At 41.7% G+C, this 20,134-nt stretch overlaps 1 protein-coding gene across 2 annotated transcripts in view; it reads left to right on the top strand.

Moving 5' to 3' along the window:
* The window catches only part of LOC111861271 (zinc metalloproteinase nas-13), a 122,283-nt gene that overhangs the window by 84,037 nt on the left and 18,112 nt on the right, over positions 1-20,134 (top strand). Inside the window, exons 1-3 of one of the 2 annotated variants that reach the window (XM_023845705.2) lie at positions 15,630-15,673; positions 17,728-18,174; positions 20,071-20,131. In XM_023845705.2, the coding sequence (XP_023701473.1) occupies positions 17,758-18,174; positions 20,071-20,131 (478 nt within the window). In that variant the 5' untranslated portion in view covers positions 15,630-15,673; positions 17,728-17,757. Of the gene's footprint in view, positions 1-15,629; positions 15,674-17,727; positions 18,175-20,070; positions 20,132-20,134 lie in introns of those variants that run through there. The other variant, XM_033750241.1, reaches the window with a different exon arrangement.

Here is a 20,134-nt window from a genome sequence, read left to right as displayed (position 1 = left end):
TGATTAAATTGAGGTTCAAATTTTGAAACGCTAATCACAAGTGGCGACTTTAAATGTTCATTGGATAAATTTGCCCTGTACTTCGACTTGATTTACTTCATCTGGGAAAAAGTTTGTTCACACATATATATATTGTCCCAAAAAATAGAGACAAATTTACAAGCAAATTTCTTTAAATGTGGAAATTTCTCAGAGTACAGAAATTTATAAAATTAGATCAAATTTCCTTCCTTGTATTTGTTTTTAGTATGATAATTTTCCTGAAGTTCAATAATTTCCACTTGAATTTGACTTAGGACATATGCAGCATCACAGTCAAAGGGATTTTGAAACAATCTAATTTTCTGAGCACTGGCATCCAAATCAGCAAATCGCTTCCGAAATTGTTCTTTCAAATCTGAAATGACTAAATTTGCGAACGAGGAAGGAAATTCTTCTTCACCCTTTTTATGCTACTCTGCACAGTATAGCATCTGAAGAAAGTTACAATTTTTCACTTGGCTTACTTTGCTCTGAATGCCTTGATAAGTGCAAATAAATGACAGTCTTTAAGTTATTTTCACCCGGCAACTTTAAATTCAAATTCTTCATATGGTTCACCAGAGCAGCAAAAATGCTAATTTCCAAAGCCACTCGGTATCTGATAAAAGTGGTTCGTGATGGTTTTTCTCGGTAAGAATTATATCAATTTCATTCCTGAGCTGAAAGAAGAGCGAAAGAACGTTTCCACAGCTAAGCCATCGAACTGTAGTATAATATGTCAGGTCAATAAGCTCGGAATCACATTCCTCGAGAAAAGACCGAAACTGGCGATGGTTAAGTGCATGACAGCGAATGAAATTAACAATAGAAATAACAGGTTTTAAAACAGAGCTCATATCAACGTGTTTTGCACACAGTGCTTGTTGGTGCATAACACAGTGAAGAAACATTGGCTTTGATAATCCTGCATCCTCACAAGCTTTTGTGACATGGCCAAGCAAACCTATTTTTATACCAGACATGTTTTTTCCTCAGTCAACTGTCACGCACTGCAGACGGTTCCAGTCCAAAATATATTCTGTTAGTGTTTTTCGTATTTCTTTGAAGATATCACCTCCTGTTGTAGTGCCATGCATGCTGTGAAGTGACGCTAATTCCTGTGTGACATTAAGTTCATCGTCGACGCCACGAAAAAATACTAATAGTTGAGAGGTATTACAAACATCAGTTGAAATTTATGAACAAGTAATTTTTTACCAGTAGTCATTGGAAAATTAGTTCAATTGGCGCATTTCTGCACAATTCTTTCGCGGGCCGGATAAAATCACATCGCGGGCCGGATGTGGCCCGCGGGCCGTAGNTAAAATTACGAGATCCTTGTACAAGCAAATATATGAATAAATTTATTCAATTACAAATTGAATATCATGTAACTGTAACCACTGACTTTTAATAATCACTTACTTTATTGCACACATCAACTACACTACACACACTGCTCCTCGTACACTTGTGTACAGACCGCCTGCGAACTGAACTCCTCTACACCTCCACATTGAGAACGTTCTGCAAACATCCTTTGTCGGCTGGGAGGGGTAACCGATCGCCGTACCGCGCCGGCCGTCATAGAATGGACTAAAGTTCCGGCAGCCTTATCAACATTCCTTGCTACCAGTTCTCGGAACAGTTAGAGCAAAACTGGGCACAAGTTGCCTTTAATACAAAAATGGCAATAAGTACGACAAGTATGAACAAGTACTTTTTTACCAGTACTCGCTGGAAAATTAGTTCAATTGGCGCATTTCTGCACAATTCTTTCGCGGGCCGGAGTTTGGATACCCTTGGTATATACTGAAATAGTTGATGAAACTTAGGTGTCCTGTGTTCTCTCCACAATTCTTTGTTAATTTGTTGCATAATATGTTGTGAAATTCTTGAGTAGTTTAGCAACTGGCGGCTTCTCAAGAAGGGCTCAGCTCCATGGAGTTTAGTCTTTGCAGCAGTAAACTTGCACACTGCGATAAAGCAGTAGACCCAGTCCATAAAATACCTAGAACTTTGCATGTACGAGCGGATGAATAAGGGATGGGACAACTGGCCCTTTCATCACGACCATCAGTTGTTAATTATACGTCCCTTTTCCTTTTACCTTCTCAATAATTGTGCACTTCGAACGAAGCGTATTTCCTTAATTAGACGCCTGGTTCCATAAAATGGTGTCCCAGGTGACCAAGTCTTAAATAAAGTATAGCCTCACAACTACATAGGATAGATGTGGCTGATTCGTCTTTTTCCAGGAATCTTCCACAAAGAAATAAGACTGTTAATTTCAGTTCAAATTGGTGTCTCTTCAGGTGGCAGTTGCTTCTAAGTAATCCTGTCACCCACAATATTTTGTGTACGTCACATATCTTTGTGAATTTGATATTGCCGCCATGAAAAACAAGGACAAATCTAAACTGAATATCGATAAAGATGACAGGCATTATTCATGTAACTGACAAAACAGCCCATGCTTGTTTCCAAGGAAAACTGGGGAGTTCCTCTATCCTGACGTTAAGCGGTCGCAACTTGAAACTGTTTAGTTTAGTTTGGCATATCGAGTTGAATTTCGCTACGAACATAGAACGGAGCCCACATAACACCATATTTTTGCAGTACACATGTTCAAAACATACATACAAATTACAATAAATACAAACAAACAATGCGTACAAACGTCCTACACTGTTCAAGTCAATTCAGTTACTATTACTAACCACGGAGCCGAGGTAGCTCAGTCGGTATAGCGACTGGCTACGGGCTGGACGACTGAGGGGTCAGAGTTCGAGTCCTGGTAAGGTCAGGAACTTTCTTTTCTTCAAATCCTGCAGACCGGCTGTGAGGTCCACCTCATATGTTAGGGTACTGGGGGCTTTTTCGCGGGGGTAAATCAACCGGGGCGTGAGCTGACCAATCACCTCCAGCTAGAGTCGAGACCAAGAAAATGTGGATCTATACATCCACTGTCCCATACGCCTTCATGGCGTAGTGCTTAATTAGTTGAGCACAGGGACAACTTTACTGGTAACCACAACTACTGCGTCATTATTATTTCTGCTCTCAACCCAGTTTCTCATTTTACATTTTTGCTTCAAGCTAACCTCCAGGTGGAGCTGATTCACTCCCCTAAATTTGGTCTCCCATTTAAATTTAGTTTTAAATGAATACTTTCCATTGGATTTTATCTTAGTTACATTTGTGTAGATAATTATTTTCGTGTATGCTGTGTCCTCATTTACATTCAACCATTTTCTGCATGCTCGTACAAGTTCTCTCCACTTTTTCGTTTCGTTTTTTTTTCGCATTATGTGCTTAGCACACGCCTCCCCCAGGCACACGGGGCACCTTCCTCTCTCAGTTTTCCTTCTGAATCCACTTAGTTTCCAGACCAACGCTTTCAGCCCTACCATTACGCTTTTCTATTTCCTGTACTCCGTTCAGCCCACTCGTGTCTCATTTTGCAATAAAATCTTTTCGCTTATGTTCGGAAATGTGTTCTGTCTCTTTTTCTAATTATTTTATATACGTTACTTGCATTCCTGGTACTCATTTCTGTTAAGAGACTGAGTCAACCCCAGGCCATAGTGCGGCCGGAAGGATTAGGTCAATTGAAAAATTCAATGACCTCATCGGGAATTGAACCCGCGACCTTCCGGCTTGTAGCATAGTGCCTCAACCAACTACGATTCTTGGGGGTAAAGGGCGCCCGTCGCGTAGGGCTGACAACCTTACCGCCATCTATGAGCTGATTGTCTAGAAAATGTGAGAACCTCAACATCCTATAACCGCATGGGCCTCCACGGCCTGTTACAGGGATACCTTTACTTTACTTACTTACTTACTTACCTTACCTTAATTGCATTATTTTCTTCCTGGCTTTGTCAAATATATGCAAAACTTATTTTTTTCCAATTTCTACTTTAATTTCTTTGTCCAGCCTTCTACTTTTAGGTTACATATCTGCCATTCATAACACATTCTTACTATTTCTACAGAGACCAGGTGTAAGAAACGTAACCAGTATTTTGCAATCATGCTCATAAATTTACCCTTCCTATTATACCTCTCTAATACCAGCTGAGCCATGTCGTTTGATGCAAATCTCGGAACTCCTAGTATTATTTCACAAACCCTACCATTATTTTTGTCATTATCTTTCCATCCTCCCTCTAGACCCCAGATCTCGTTCTTTATACATCTTCTGAAATCTTCACGGTGTTCCTGCTGTGTATTTCTCTATGGCTACTGAAGACTAATTCCCTTTTCCTTAAAAGCACCAATTGATAAATCATTGTTAAATAAACTAAGAGTGGAACCACAACATATAGAGTCATACTTCATTTTCGTTTCAAGAAGTGTAATGTATGATTGCGCACACGGATGAATACACGTATCTGACCCTGACATAACAGCACAGGTTGTTCTGCGCAAGACGAGTTTCTTGAACCGTGAAGGTGAAGCGGAAGTTCACTGGATGAAAGCCAGTTGTCAGCTTCACGCTCCAGCCGCCTTACCCCCAGTAACTGTCGATAAAGGCTATTTGTTTTTCGGGCGTTTGGAGGAGAGAACACTCAAGTACCCTTGCCAACAGTCGAACCTCTACTTCTCTGCCAACCGTCCCACAACATAGTCGCTACATTGAACGAGCTGTCCCGTCTCTTTACACAACTGTAATCCATGGCAGTTTTAAATTATGAAATAATTTGCATAGCTCACACGCAAACGTTCTTATCCTCCAACATAAACACAGCGGATCATACACGTTCAGCAGTACCACCGTGACTGTATTGTCACGTCTCCTAGGTAACGCGACAAGAAATTAATAGTTTCCGGATTAGGCGAAGCGGTTTATTGGATAAGTCGTTTACAATTGCAATGACAATCACTGTGAAGTAACGTCTCTCAGACGATGCAACCTGGCTACTCTCTCGTCTTCTGGGTCTTAGCTGAGCTGGTTTCTTCTGCTCTGAGCTCTGCTCTGATCGCCACTGATCTGGTCTCCGCTCTGGTCTTCTCTGATCTGATCTCCTCTGATCTGACCTGTTCTCAGTTCTCCTTTGATCTGACCTCCGCTCTGGTCTCTCCTCTTATCTTCTACAGTCGGACGTACTAGAAAACACCATCTTGAAGGGTTTCGTTTCTCGTGTTAGTGTATCAGTAGCTGGTCTATTCGTTGCCACGGGAACGTGTTTTCATTTTTATGTAACACGTTGATTTTATTTCTAGCTATTGGTTGTTGCAGGGACAACGCTTATTGAGCCGTTGCCCGGAAATGGACATCTCTGTATGTGCTGTCTCGAAAACGTGTTTTAACAAGCCGTTGTCTAGAAATGGACACCCGCTCTGACTCCAGTTATGCGGCACCCCACAATGCTAATTTTTTTTTTTTCCTGTGGTGCTACAGCCCCAATTTGGGCCCAGGCCTACCTCCATGAACTTCTCCGTTCACTTCGGTTTACTAGATCTTACACATACGGTAGGACTCCTTGGGCGAGTGATCAGCTCGTCGCAAGGCCTCTACCTGTAGACAAACACAGAAAAACGCACACAAACATCCATGTCCTGAGTGGGATTCGAACCCACGATCTCGGTTTCCGAGCGATCGAAGACAGTGCATGCCTTAGACCGCTCGGCTACCGTGACCGGCTCACAATGCTAAAGATACCCAACAATATTTAGAGTAAAATATACAGGTAAAATTATCCCTGTACTTAATTGAGTAATTAAGCACCATGCCATGAAGGCATATGGAATAATGGAGGTACAACTCCGCCATTATTGACATCGGCACTAGGTAGAGAGGAGTGGTCAGCTTCAAGCTCCTGCCGTTTTACCCAAGAAGAAAGAGTCACGAGTATCCATTAGACAGAAGGCTGGTGGCCTCAAGTGTCGCCCTGGACGTTTTGAAGAGAAAATTTCTTGTCCCACGCTGAAAATCGAAATCAAGTCGCAGAATGGTTATACCGACTGGGCTGTCCTGGAGTTCCATACGAATTTACGATTCGTACTCTTCTCCCGATTTTATTCGGCCATCAAATTAAAACGTATGAGGTGGGCGGAGTTTCAAGCACCTGTGGGAGGGAAGATAAGCACATGCAGAGGCATTTGGGTCGGAATAGCCGAGCGGTACTACATGGAAGCCTTGGGTAAGGATGAAAAAGTAATATTATGAAGTGTCTATCTTAAATTAGATATGAAGTTGTGGATTGGATTTTTGTGGCTTGGAATAATTCCAGTAGAGTGTGCGTGTATGTATGTATGTATGTAAGGGGTGGGCCATACAATCCGGCCCTCGCACTGCGACCCTCAATGATCTATTGTGATTCCCCTTTCGATTAACCCTTCGTTAATCCTACACTTCGAATGAAGTGTCGGACTTTATTTATGGGGGCGTCATAAAAGTCACTTGGTTCCATGAAGAACTGGCCCAGGTGACGAAATCTTAGGTAAGCTATGGCCCCACAGTCACATAGGATGGAGTGTTCTTGTGAATATGGTATGAACCTGCGGGTTGCATAAAGATCTGGGAAAATATTGACTGGCTCAATGACTGTCAGCTTACCAAGAAGTATTGCTCCAACAATTATGAATCCTACGTGAAAGTGAAAAAGGTAAAGCTATCCCTGTAACAGGCCGTCGAAGCTCCCACATTTTATAGATAATCGGCTCATAGATGGCGGTGAGATCGTCAGCCTTATGCGCCGGCTGCCCTTTATCCCCAAGAAAATTCCTGGTACTCATTTGTGTTAGGCCCCCCATACACACACAGTTTGGCCTTCCGATCGACCTTACAGGCAAAACTTTCACAGTTTACCCCTTCCCTTTCCTTTCCCATACACGCGCAGATAAACCGGCAGCTTCATGCCACAATCACGGTCTTCCAGCCTATAATGTTGAGTCACACACGTCACGTGCTACGGTCCTGCAGGTAGAACTGACGGACTGATTGGCCGGCCGGCCGCACCACACGCATCAGTTTTGCCTTTCCGTCTTCAACTGTGCAGGCCGAACTGGAGGCCAAACTGTGTGTGTATGGGGGCCCTTAGAGGTCGAGTCGACCCCAGGGCCATAGTGCTGATGGAAGGATTAGGTAAATTGAAAAATCCAATGACTTCATCAGGACTCGAACTCCTGACCTTCTGACTTACAGCATAGTGCCTCAAAGAACTACGCTACCGCTTACCCCTGAATCTTACGTAAAAAAAATTTTTTTGGGTATATTTGTACGTTCTTCAATATCTTTCAAATATTTCATACCACTTGAAGAATTCTTAACAAAACTGAATAACGAAGCGGTACGCTCAATGTTATTAGAGCTTCATTTTAGCTTGTCTTGACATTTGGAATGTTTGCCTTACCAAGAACAAATATCCGTTGCTTCGTTACACAAAAAGTAATTCGACAAAATTTTTAAATTAGAGGTTTTATTCCTCCTAAGGTACATAAAATATTTACTTTATATGTTTATTCCTTTTTCCATTAGTCTTTTTTAGAAATTCAGTAAAATGGAATTTGAGAATGAGGAACCCCTACGGGCTCCTTAAAGTGGAACTGCGATTTTTATGCCAGACCTTGGGAAATCGCAGAGTTCAACGAATTTCAATTTGCAGTGAATAGCCCCTAAGCTTTGTGCACCCAGTTACCTTGAACCTGGTAGTCACTCTCTCCTGCCTAATCTGTATGAGTTTATCTCGGTCCGGGAGATAAGTCAAAACAAACAGAGGACCCGCATACACTAGTACCATTCATACACGCAGCGGGGCGCCACTGAACAGGTGCAGAGTTCAAATGTCCCTTTTGTTTTATGTATGTTATGATAAAAGCTAATCGTTAGAGGAACTAGCACGACGAAACCTGGCTACACTTCCATATTACAGTTTTATGATACCGTTTAGTCTAGTAAGTGGGCAACGACATTTAGAAGAACTTCTACACTGACGATGGATGTAGTATATTCCTTCGAAACATTGGTACCCTCCTATCAGACTACTCAATATCATAATCCAGAGGACTACAGTACGAAGCTTTACCCCATTCAGAACGTCACAACATTTCATAGAATTCTTTATTTGTCCGTGGGAACGAAACAAAATTACAAAACCAACGCCTGACTCGACGATGTAAAGCATCAATCGAAGAATTTTATTCTTGTCTTATACTACGAGTATAACTTTTGTTTTATATAATCTAATTTATTGTATATTTACGTCAAGTATTTTAATATAATTAATATTATTGTATCCAATTTTATTAATACTGCAGTTCACTGGTGTATATATGTTAGCCACGTATTTGCCTGATGATGGCTATTAATAGCCGAAACATGTAGCAGAGCCGGAACCAGGCACTGATCTTGATAAAGTTGTGTTGTGACGGTCTTAATAAAGAAGTCATAAGAGGTAAAATTGTCCCTGTACGTAAATAATTAAGCACTACGCCATGAGGACGCATGGGGGGAGTGCAAGTATAAATCCAAGTGTTCTTCATCTCGGCACTAGTTGGAGGTGGGTGGTTAGCTTCACGCCCGGGCGCTTTACCCCTGAAGAAAGAGCGTCCGGTGCCAATTGTGGGTGGGCCCCCAAACCAGTCTGGACGAAAGAGAGAGAAGAAAATTCTTGACCTTACTGGGACTCGAACTCCGACCCCTTGGCCGTTCAGCCCATAGCCAGTCCCTGTACCGATTGCCCTATCCAATCTTAATTGGTTACCTCATAAAAATGTTCCTCATTTTCTTAAGAGAACACGTGTTATTTGACATGTGTCCAGCCTCCAGCGAAGGGAATTATTTGTTCGTAACATCACGAGTTTTAATCATATTTTAATGTTCTACTTTCATGTTCTTCTCTAAACACAGATGAAGTGAATAAATAGCGATATTACAATGGTCCCGAGAGTTGCTAGTCAAGGTACTCGTATATTGAATGGGCGGTGGGTAAATTTATTCCCTATAGCAAGGATGGCCAAACTTACTGAATATCGGAGCTGCGTACGATAATTCTCAGAAGTTCGAGAACCCTCAAACAAACTTGTAGTTGATGAAACAGGCGTTTAGGCACATGATTTCCACGTATTACAATCTCTTATATTTAATTCGTGAGTAAAACTATATTAATTAATTAATATATTCGTATTTTCCCCACGAGTCGCACTGACGGTTCAGAAGAGTCTCACGGGGCTCACGAGTCACACTTTGATTACCTCTCCTGTGTACGTTACCAACTATCCAGAAAGTATTCCTGCTTTCAATATCTGCAAGGTCCATTACATTCCGTGCATAGAAATGAACAAAACCTCAGTATAATTATCTACAGCCATATGCAAATAATTCTAATACCGTGGTTAAGACACTATACTACAAGTCGTAAGGTCGCGGGTTCAAATATCGAAGAGGTCATTGGATTTTTTTCAATTGACCTAATCCTTCCGGCCGCACTATGGCCCTGGGGTTCACTCAGCCTCTAACAGAAATGAGTACCAGGAATTAAATACATAATTTTCCTGGGGAGTAAAGCGCGGCTGGTGGGTAAGGCTGACAACCTTACCGCCTTCTTTGAGCCGACTGCCTAGATAATGTGGGACCCTCAACGTCTCACAACCCTATGGGCCTTCATGGCCTGTTACAGGGATAGCTTTACTTTACTTTTACTTTACCTTACTTTACCGTGAAGAGTACATTTGCGCAGAGAGTGTGGCGGGTTGGTCTATAGCCATTCCAATCGGAAGGAACTTAACAATATTGCCCTTTCGGCCTTTGTTCCCTTTACACCGGGTCTGAATCTCGCACAAAAGCTTCGATTTGTTGTCCTCTTTGATCATTAGTCAGTTCTATTCTCATCGCTATGAAACCTTATCCATGGGAATTTTACAATTGATCTACTCATTAAACGGACTAAAATCTCAGGCCAGTCTTTCATGTCAGAGGCTCTGAAATCTCTCTTTGGAGCAAATACTCTTTTCAACACTTTGTATACAAACACTTTCCATTTAGCTTTGAGAGTGTGGGCGAGGCTTGCGTTCTATAGTGCTGTGGCCCCAAGTGGGCGTATTGTACAGACCCTGATGTGGAGTGTGCATGGGTTTGAGTCCAAGCTAATTTCTTTCCCCTTATTTCATTCACAATGGAAGCACTGGGGGACCAGGAAGATCTCAGTCGGTACAGAAACGGGCTATGGGCTGGACAGCCGGAGTTTTATTCCCAGCAGGGAGCAAGAGATTTTTGTCTTCTCCACAGCATTTAGACTGGGCTCTAGGGCTCATCCAGTCTCCTATCCAATGGGTGCTGTTGGCTTTTCCTCGAAAGTAAAGAGGCTGGGAAGTGAAGCTCCACCTAATTCTTAGGGCAAGAATGGTGGAGCTATGACTCAACTCTCCCATACATCTACATGGTTTACCTTTACCTTAACGAAAGCATTTGTATCGTGACAACATTGAATAAGTGATCCTCATACGATTAGGAGATATGTTTACACTGGGCTATGCTGTGATATGCGAGTATTTTCATTTTTATTTATTTTAAGGTGATTTGGTTTTTCGGGTAATTATAGTGTACATTAATTTTTACATCGTGAAGTAGCAAAGGCACGCCGTACCAATATGAAAACTTGGTTTTCTTCACGCAGCCTGCTTCAGGTATTGTGTTCTGAAAGCCCAAAAATAACTTCTGTGAGCCCAAGAACACAGAGACAGTAAATGTATGTAATCTCCGTGAACAGCAAAACAAATTCTGAAATTGAAGCGCAGATTATTGTGTACGAACACACTAGTTTATATTACTCAAACATACAGCCTCAGGAATTAATTATATTTGCGTATTTTGTCTGCCCCTTGGCTAGACTGATGCTAATAGCGACATGTAATGAACATGGTCTGACTTCCAGTCACGTGTCACTTCGCTGACTGTAACAGAGGCCACTCTGATGTCGGAATGGAGCGCCTCATTAACTGATTTGGCAGAGGGCAACGAAACGTGTCCGGTTAAGAACGAGATCTCGTACTGCAGTTGTTTCCTACAGACACGACCGCGGTCTAGTTGTCAGCGTTCCTTGTTACAGATGAAGAGGTAGGGGTTCGTTTCCCGGCGCTACTAAGTTTTTTTCGGAGAAGTAGTGGGTCTGGAACTGGGTCCACTCAGACTCGTGACGATTATTGAGGAGCTATTAAAAAAATAGCTGCTCCGGTCTAGAAAACCGAAATTAGCGGCCGTGGGAATTCGTTGCGCTGACCACGCAACGCCCTCTATCCGCGAAAGTTGGCACTAAACTTCTCCGACAAGCGGCGGTCTCTCGGTCAGTATAGTTCGCTTGCGGACTGAAATCACGGAGTTCCTACAGGCACGGATCTGTAGTTTGTGTTCCCTGTCATACAACTAGAAACGTGTCGAGGAGTTGGCCTTTAGCAGCATGAGCTGACCAGTTTCCTAAGGACGGACACCTACTGGCTCTTCCAACCGTTAACACATAAAATAATTTCATTTTATGTTATCTTTAATTCAGTGCATTAGATGCACATATCACAAGAGGGGATTTTAGATTTTGCGTGGCACTAGGCTAGCATTCAGTGCAGGGCCCCAGAGTACTGAGAACTATGGGTCAGCGCTAGATGCTTTATTATTTGTTAGAACCAACGAGGACTGGGAAAGGGAAGCACGTTGTTTTTGTTGCACCTAAAATCCTTGAGGGGGCTCCATCCTCTCATAACAGAAATGTTGCGTGGGAGCCTCTCATGGAGCCTCGTAACCTGCAGAGCCCAAGGTCATGTCCCAATCCGCCCTAGTATGTCACTAGCTTTTTCAATTTAGAAAGAAGTTAATTTTCATCTCAATACTTCTCTCCTACTCTCCTTACAATGTTCGTATAATATAGGCCTAACCGGAAGAGACAACTGTCGATTCTCTGGTTAAGAAAGTGTGTAACACGTCGTGTTGTACTGTAGGAGGAGACGGCCTCCAGTAATATAAGACAACTGAAAGTAAGTCCCACATAGCTGATAAGGGTTGCATACCGCTTTTCAGTTAAACGAGAAGCTAAAAGTTCCTTACGAGAATTTTTTATTTTTTTATTTTTTAAGAACGTTCTCGGAATCGGATATTTTGTTTTTGGCACCGCAGTACTCGTAACACACACAAAAAAAAATAAACAAAAGAGAACTCATTTACAAAAGAGAGAGAGAGAGAGGCGTAACAGAGGGAAGTGCACTACACAGTATTCTCATATAATGAAATAACGTCCTGCAAATTCCGTGTCTTTGTTCATTTTCTACAAGTTTCCATTCCCCTATCCCGTTACATGCATACTTGTCAGAAAACGAATAAAATTCATAAGTTTTGGAATAAAGTAACATTAAGTAAATCATATTACTTGAAGGCATATCTTGGAAACTGGAGACCACCGATAGTGGAGGATGTACGCAAAAAGGAATCGAACGTAAAATTTTATACCACCATCAACATAAAGGTTCTGATCTTCCGATCCTTTTCGTTCCCCTGATAGACTGATCCTTCCAGCATACATTCGGACGTCCGCTGGATCTTGTTCCTCTGGGTGTACAGTCCATTTAACTATTTTGGAATGCGTTAAGACTGCATCCTTTCAACATGAGCAATCCAATTAATCCTGTTATTAAGAATTATGTTATTTTCAATATAACATATTTGGTTTATATATAATTATTGTGTTTCTAATTATATCCTCTAATCTTACAATTTTATATTTTAATAATTTTACAATTTTATCAATGTGGCGCTGTGTAGATCTTGGGTGAACCGATGTTTCAGAGGAACGTATCGCCTTATCTTCAGGGTAGAAAAATCCACGAGCGAGGAAGCAGCGTGAACAGGAGGCTGCGGTCTGCACTTCCTCCGAAACGTCTCTTCACACAATATCTACACTGAGCCACATCCCAGAAGACGGCATTCTTCATAGTCACCGCCGTGAAAACCTCAAACCTTACAACTTAGTTAACAGTTTTTGCGGGCCTCTTAGTAACAAAGTACACTTGTGGTGAGATTGAGAGATATTAGGCATAACCTAATATTTCCTTCCTGTGTATGGTCACTTCTACAGCCAGCATACTTGCATCGTGGCTTCTGACCGGTGAAGCATTGCGTTACACAGCATGATGCTGGGGGCCAAACCAGGCATGCTATTTATAATTATATTAAATTCTTTTAATTGGAGAATAAGAATAAGCCTGACAATATATTTAATTAAGGATATTTTGAATTTAAATGTTAATGTTCATTTTCGAAAATACCATCAGTTGTAGCATACTTTCTTCTTTGGGGTCTTCACTATATCCTATTCTAGCCCCCATCATCCCAGATCGGCTCATTATTCTCCTGCGTGTAGTAAAGAATACTGAAACGAACACCAAATTAAGTATGAAATTGTACACAACAGCTATTATTAGCTTGTTACGCCCTCGCACTTACGCATACCAGATATGGCTGCTCAGTCACATTCATAACGAAGAAATTCCCATACGAAACAAAGGTCTGATATTTGGACATGTTCCAAGCTAAATGGTTTTCATTATTAAACAGTAATTTCCAGTATCCGTCGAAATATAATCCTCTTCTAACGAGCTAATTAGTTCGTCTGCCCTTCAGCTGCCTCAGAGCAACATCAGATTATACTCGGCAGTGGCACACAAGCAGCTGCTGATATAGTGTTCCCACGTAAATTAGCCATCTCTCGGTGTCTTGAAACAACAACCTCACTTCTTCTGCCTTGATGGGTTACGCTCTCTGGTCTCTTCTCCATTCAGAATTAATTCTGAAATTGTGAATCTTGTAGGCAGTCGGTAGGAAAAGGTGGATCAGCTCGACGCAAGGCCACTACCTACACAGAATAACACATACACAGGACAAACGTAGTCGAACATCCGTGTCTCGCCTTGGATTAGAACCCATGAACCCAGTGCTTGATTTTTTTGGTAAAATTCAAAGTGCCCACAACTTCGTTATTAGTAGAATATAAAAGTTGTAATTTTAACTCCAAGTTACTCTAGAATAGAGCATTATTTGCTATGATTTTAAAAAATTTCGGAATTTCCCCACCGGAGATATGAGATGTTAAAAATGGTCGATTTTGGGCCCAGACCAAAGTTTGGAAACTCCTGGAAAATTTTTGAAACTAGGTACGGGGTTCAACCTACGTGATTATATTCCCCATGTAGGTAACAACAAATGGTAAAAACCACAGATCTGACAATTTCCCCTCGTTTTGGTTTATGAAGGTCAAAAATATCCCTTTTCCCAAAATCGACAGGTAAGTTTCAAGCTTAATTAGACCTAAAGGAAGTGAGTTGAGTAAAACCTTGTAATAACATGAATTGTAGTCAATATCATGAGGAACAAATTGGGTTTTATTGGAGTCTCTAGCATCAACAGTTATCGAGATACAGAAGATAACGCAAACCTCCATTTCAGCCGAAAACGCGTTCTTTTCGCATTATAAAAACGGCTGTACCGGGAGAACCGAGCGGATTAAAATTTTGTAAAAAATATTTTGAAGTATGAAAATATGTAGAAATAAGTGTACAAAATACAATTAAAAATGGTGGAGTGACCTATCTGGATGACTTCACATGGAATGAACCGGACATGTATTCCGGAGGACCTGAATTAATTTTATGCGGCTGCTTTGCAGCCAACGATAAACAATAGGACAATGAAGTAAAGCAAAAATACAACATTACAACATGAGGGCTGAAACCAGAATAGTGGAGCAAGAAGAGTCGGTAGTTGCTAGGCAACGGCATGGGAAACACCTCTCCGCGATAATGAATGCACGCGCAAACAGTAGAGGAAATGTGCCATTGCTAAACAACGAAGCGTTTTCTATGCAGTCAGTACCGAAGTTATATGATTCTTGCTGTTGGTTTCTTGTTTGGCTTGCTACTCGACCCTAAAGATGGAACCTACATTTTTTTTTTTTAATTCGCTTAGTGGGGTGTGGCACGGCAGTCACTGATTGGCCTATTGTAGCCTGCCCCGGTGATTATGACGATGGAGAATTTGGTGGTATGAAAATTGGCAGGGGAAACCGAAATACTCGGAGAGAACCCGCCCCACTTTTAGTAAATTTTCCAATATTTGCCGTGCGAATCTTAAACACACACCTTTCACGACTTGTTACTGAGAAATAAATTCCAATACATGTCAGATCCAGGGCCAGATTTACAGCTGTGTGGCCCCAGGCAATCAAAATATGGAAGCCTCATTCGATAAAAATAAATTTAGGTTACGACAAATTTTTATCACAAATACAAATTAACTTGTCGTGATTTTCGAGAAGCAAATGTTTCTATAAAGTCTGTGAATCCTATTTTTGCTTTATGGACAACCCGGGGCTACCGCTCCAGTATCCCCCCCCCCTTAAATCCGGCCTCTGTGCAGGTCTTCTGGTTGTAGCCAATATGGCAAGTAGAACAGGGTAAAATAATATTGCACAGCATTTTTTTTTTCCACGAGAAGCATGCTTTGCTTGTAAGGGTCATTGAGTATATCCGGTTTTCTCATCTAGTGGTAAGTTAAATACGAATGCAAAGACACCTGCCTACCGCCCGATGTATAAATTTGAACGCAACTCATGAACTCCCGTAGTGCCGGACGAAGCTCACGCAGTAAAGTGTTGGCATTTGATTTTTGGTAAGTCTCATACACACTGACGACTGGGTTCATATAGGAGTCATGTCATCAGATAAACACAGCTCACTGAGAGACATATAAAATCTCATTATTATGTTAGGAGCCGGGATGGCGTAGTCGGTATAAGGACTGGCTACGGGTTGGATGAACGAGGGGTCGGAGTTCGAGTCCTGGTAGGGTCAAGAATATTCTCTTCTCCACGGCGTCCAGACCGGCTCTGGGGCCCATCCAGCTTCCTATCCAACGGGTACCGGGGGCTCTTTCCCTGAGGCTAAAGGGGCAGGGGTGTAAAGCTGACCACTCATCTCCAGCTAGTGCCGAGATCAAGAAAATGTGGATGTATACGTCCACTCCCCCTTACGCCTTCATGGCGTAGTGCTTAATTGATTAAGCACAGAGACAACTTTATCTTAGGTCGCGGGTTCAAGTCCCGATGAGGTCATTGGATTTTTTCAGTTGACCTAATCCTTCCAGCCGCACTAGGCCCTGGGGTTTACTTAGCCTCTAACAGAAATGAGTTCCAGGAATTAATCAAATAATTTTCCTGGGAGTAAAGCACGGCCGGAGCGTAAGGCTGACAACCTTACCGCCATGTTTGAGCCGATTGTCTAGATAATGTGGGACCCTCAACATCTCACAACCCTATGGGCCTTCACGGCCTGTTACATGGATAGCTTTACTTTTTTTACTTTTCTTATCTTTACTATTATGTTACGTTTGATATTATTAAATAGTCTTGCATTTATACATTCATACTCTCCTAGAATCAAGTCTGTGCAGATGGGCGGGTTGACGAATGTGTGGGCAGAAGAACGGGTGGATGTGTGCATGAAAGGATAACCAATGTGAATGTTGATTAACTTACGGATGAATGGCTGGGACAGATGAAGAGAACGGATGTATAGAACGGAGAACATGTGGAGGGACACACATGAGAATAAATGAACAAATGAATGGATTGACGGTTATGAATAACCTGTCTATTTTGTATTTATGAGCCGTATCTTGTCTGATGTAAGAATATTGCATAGACATTGTCCATTGCCTTGAGCTGAGGTTGCATTCAGAATGTATACACTATCCTCATGCAAGCAGATCATTTTCACAAATACTTAGAATACATAGAACGTTCTGTTGATTAGTGGTACGTACTGTCACGTGTAGGGGTGACTTATAAGACGGGGTTCTGGATTGGATGATTTGATTTGTTTCACCCTATATATTCACAACTCGGAACTAGAGACAATACAGCGCTCCCGCTGATCTACACACTTTCCAGTTCACCGTTACACACGCACTAGGGTTCTCAGTCGTCACTAGTCATATCCTGGCAACGGATTTATTATAGAAATCACACATGAAGTCTTCTTGTCACAGTCTAATTCCTCTCTTGCCATTTCTTCTGCAACTGCCAATTCCGAAAACTCGTCTGCCCACTCCCGACCAATCTTCTTTGCTGTACTCTATTCTGCTTGGTCGCGTCTTCTGTGTCCTTTTGTAACCCCTCGGCACGAGCCACACAGGAAACACAGCCTCCTTTATTAAGGAGGCATATTTACTGGTCCGTTACTTAACAATAGACGCCCTTCTGCTGCACGTGTACGCTTCGCGGTAATGCGTTTACTGAGTCATTGCCTAGCAATAGGTATACATGTAAGTAAGTAAAGGTATCCCTGTACCAGGCCGTGGAGGCCCATAGGTTGTGAGATGTTGAGGTTCCCACATTTTCTAGACAATCGGTTCACAGATGGCGGTGAGGTTGTCAGCCGTACGCGCCGGCCACCCTTTACCCCCCAAAATATTCCTGGTACTCATTTCTGTTGGAGGCTGAGTCGACCCCAGGGTCATAGTGCGGCTGGAAGGATTAGATCAATTGAAAAAAATCAAATGACCTCATCGGGGTTCGAACCCGCGACCTTCCGGCTTATAGCATAGTTTCTCAACCAACTACGCTACCACGTGCCCCCAAGTAGTTGAAATAGATCTGTCTATGTAATTATAATTTTTCATACAAATCATTTAATTACTCAAGTTTGAAATCGTTCCTATTGCAGCACTTAACAGATACAGCACGAAAAATTACAATGGAAATTAAACGACCGGAAGTGAAATACATAATTACAACTATAAACTTTATGGCACTTGCAATGCTACTTTCGCCATCCGTCCAAAGTTATTACCTTTCGCGCAGTCCCTACAGTCCAGATGTAGCACAAATTGAACCGCCACTAGCAGTGCCTTACATTGAGGAAAGAAGTGACAGGCGTGACCAAGAGAAGACTACACCTGGATACTGGCGACGGGACAGTGATATTCCAGCTATACTGCAGAGTTCCTTGCTGCAAGTTGGATATGACGATCTTACAGAATATACTGACGATTATGGGAACCTACTGCAAGACATGCCTGCGAGTGGGGAGACATACGATGGTCGAGTAGTGGACACATATGCGGTTTCAAGTGAGCCACTTGTCGATTTACCAACAGGAATCCCAGAATCGGTAAGTCATCAAAGTCTGTGATATAACAGGGATGATTTCAATGCAGAAATCCCATAAACGGTGGCTTATTAACAGCTACATATTTGCAGAGAGCATTAACGGTATGATGTATCTGTAGCATTTTGAATTTTAACATGACTTTTGTTAATGTTTTGATTGATATATAAAAATACAACAGAAGTTTAATTACTTCAGTCCAGTGTGACTGATGGTTTTTTCTTTTTAATCTTTTATCCTTTACAAGTTTCGATCATGTAACGGTTAAAAGATTAAAAAGAAAAAACCATCAGTCACACTGGACGGAATTAATTAATCTTTTATAATACTGTTAGTGTGACGGACCAGAATGAAACAAGTTAAACATAAAAATACTGTCCCACTTCTTTTAATAATTTTGTTCATTCCATCCCTTAATACTCGTAACGGTACAGATGTTCAACGTAATGAAAATAACATGTCCCAAAATTGACTGTGATAACTCACACAACACCTGATATGTGACCGTATTTATATTTAAAATTAACTAAGAATATATAGAATTATATTTACTTGTCATACTTAAATATCACCGTCAGCACACCTGATAAATTCACTTTTATAATCCTCAAGCTGAACAGGGAATGGTACCAAGTGTCTTCACATTAGTGACACAATTAAATGAATAAGAATGAATTATGTCACGTCTCTATGGTCGGTTGATAAAGATATGTTTAGTTCAACAGCTACTTTTTGCAGAAGGGACAAGCGGTAGCGTAATTGGTTGAGGCACTATTCCTAGAAGAAACCGAGGAAAGACAATAAAAACCTGTGACATGATAGTCGGTTTCCCTGCCGATGTTCGAAACGAACGTCTCCATAGAGTTACCTCCAGACGAAGAATTGATGCTATGAAACTATATTTAATGAATATGTCTTTATTAAAATGGCGTGCTGTAATTCAAAATTCAGGCTAAGGCGCATGCGTATATTGCCATTGAACATGAAGCTGACTGCAGATGCTCCTCAGCAGCTGTTGCTGTATGTATAATGTTTGGGTGACGACAGATAAAGTCAGAATTATTGCACATTTTATTATTACTTATATTGTAGTCTGCGTCACTTTCATTCTCAAGAAATGGCATAGGAGGCATCTCTGTGCGAATTACCTCGGCCATAGCATCAGAAATATCAATCTTATTCGTCATTCTGATTCCACTGCAAGGAGTCTCGCTTCATTCCTCGTGCAGTGGAGTCCCGTTGCATCGTTTTTACAAAATTCATAAATGGACGTGAAATCAGGTTCCTCTGTATACAGAAAAATCATAACAATACAACTTATACGAAATCTTGGTACCACTGTTAGTCTATCTCCCTCATCCAGTATCCCCACTACCCAAGAAGAAGCCAGTTTTTAAGTATTGCTCTAGACACTATGGCAACTATACCCATCATGCAACTTTCTTATGTGTGCCACAGCTCCGAGTATGGGCGCAATCAAAACTAAGAACATATATATTACCTTACCTGTCCCCAAATTACTGTAAGCTATCAAGTTGAGACCGCGCCATAGCTCAGGCGGTTAGTCGCCGGCTTCCCACCGCGGCAGTCCGGGTTCCAGACTAATTGAAATCATGTGGGATATGTGGCGGACAAAGTGGCACTGGAGCAGATTTTCTCCAAGTACTTCGCTTTCCCCTGTCAATTATCATCCACCCGGCTGCTCCATATTCATCATCTATAATTGGCGAGGTACAATAGGTCAATTAGTGGCCGACGTACCAAGTAGACCCAGTCTCACCCCACCCCAAGAAACTAAAACCAAATAAACTACCAATTTTGGTAACTTCGCGGTAAAGCTCCTGACAACTACTTTTCAATAAGGAGGATTTTTTCACAAATAATTTCCACCTTTTTCAGGAGAAACAAGTGCCCGGAGAACCATTAACGCCCAAAGACTTCGAAAATGCTGAAAACCTGGGTA

The sequence above is a fragment of the Cryptotermes secundus genome, unplaced genomic scaffold, assembly GCF_002891405.2.
Source record: "Cryptotermes secundus unplaced genomic scaffold, Csec_1.0 scaffold68, whole genome shotgun sequence".
NCBI classification, from domain to species: Eukaryota; Metazoa; Arthropoda; class Insecta; order Blattodea; family Kalotermitidae; genus Cryptotermes; species Cryptotermes secundus.
The sequence above is the reverse complement of the archived record's forward strand: the minus strand, read 5'-3'. Positions and strand labels throughout refer to the sequence as shown.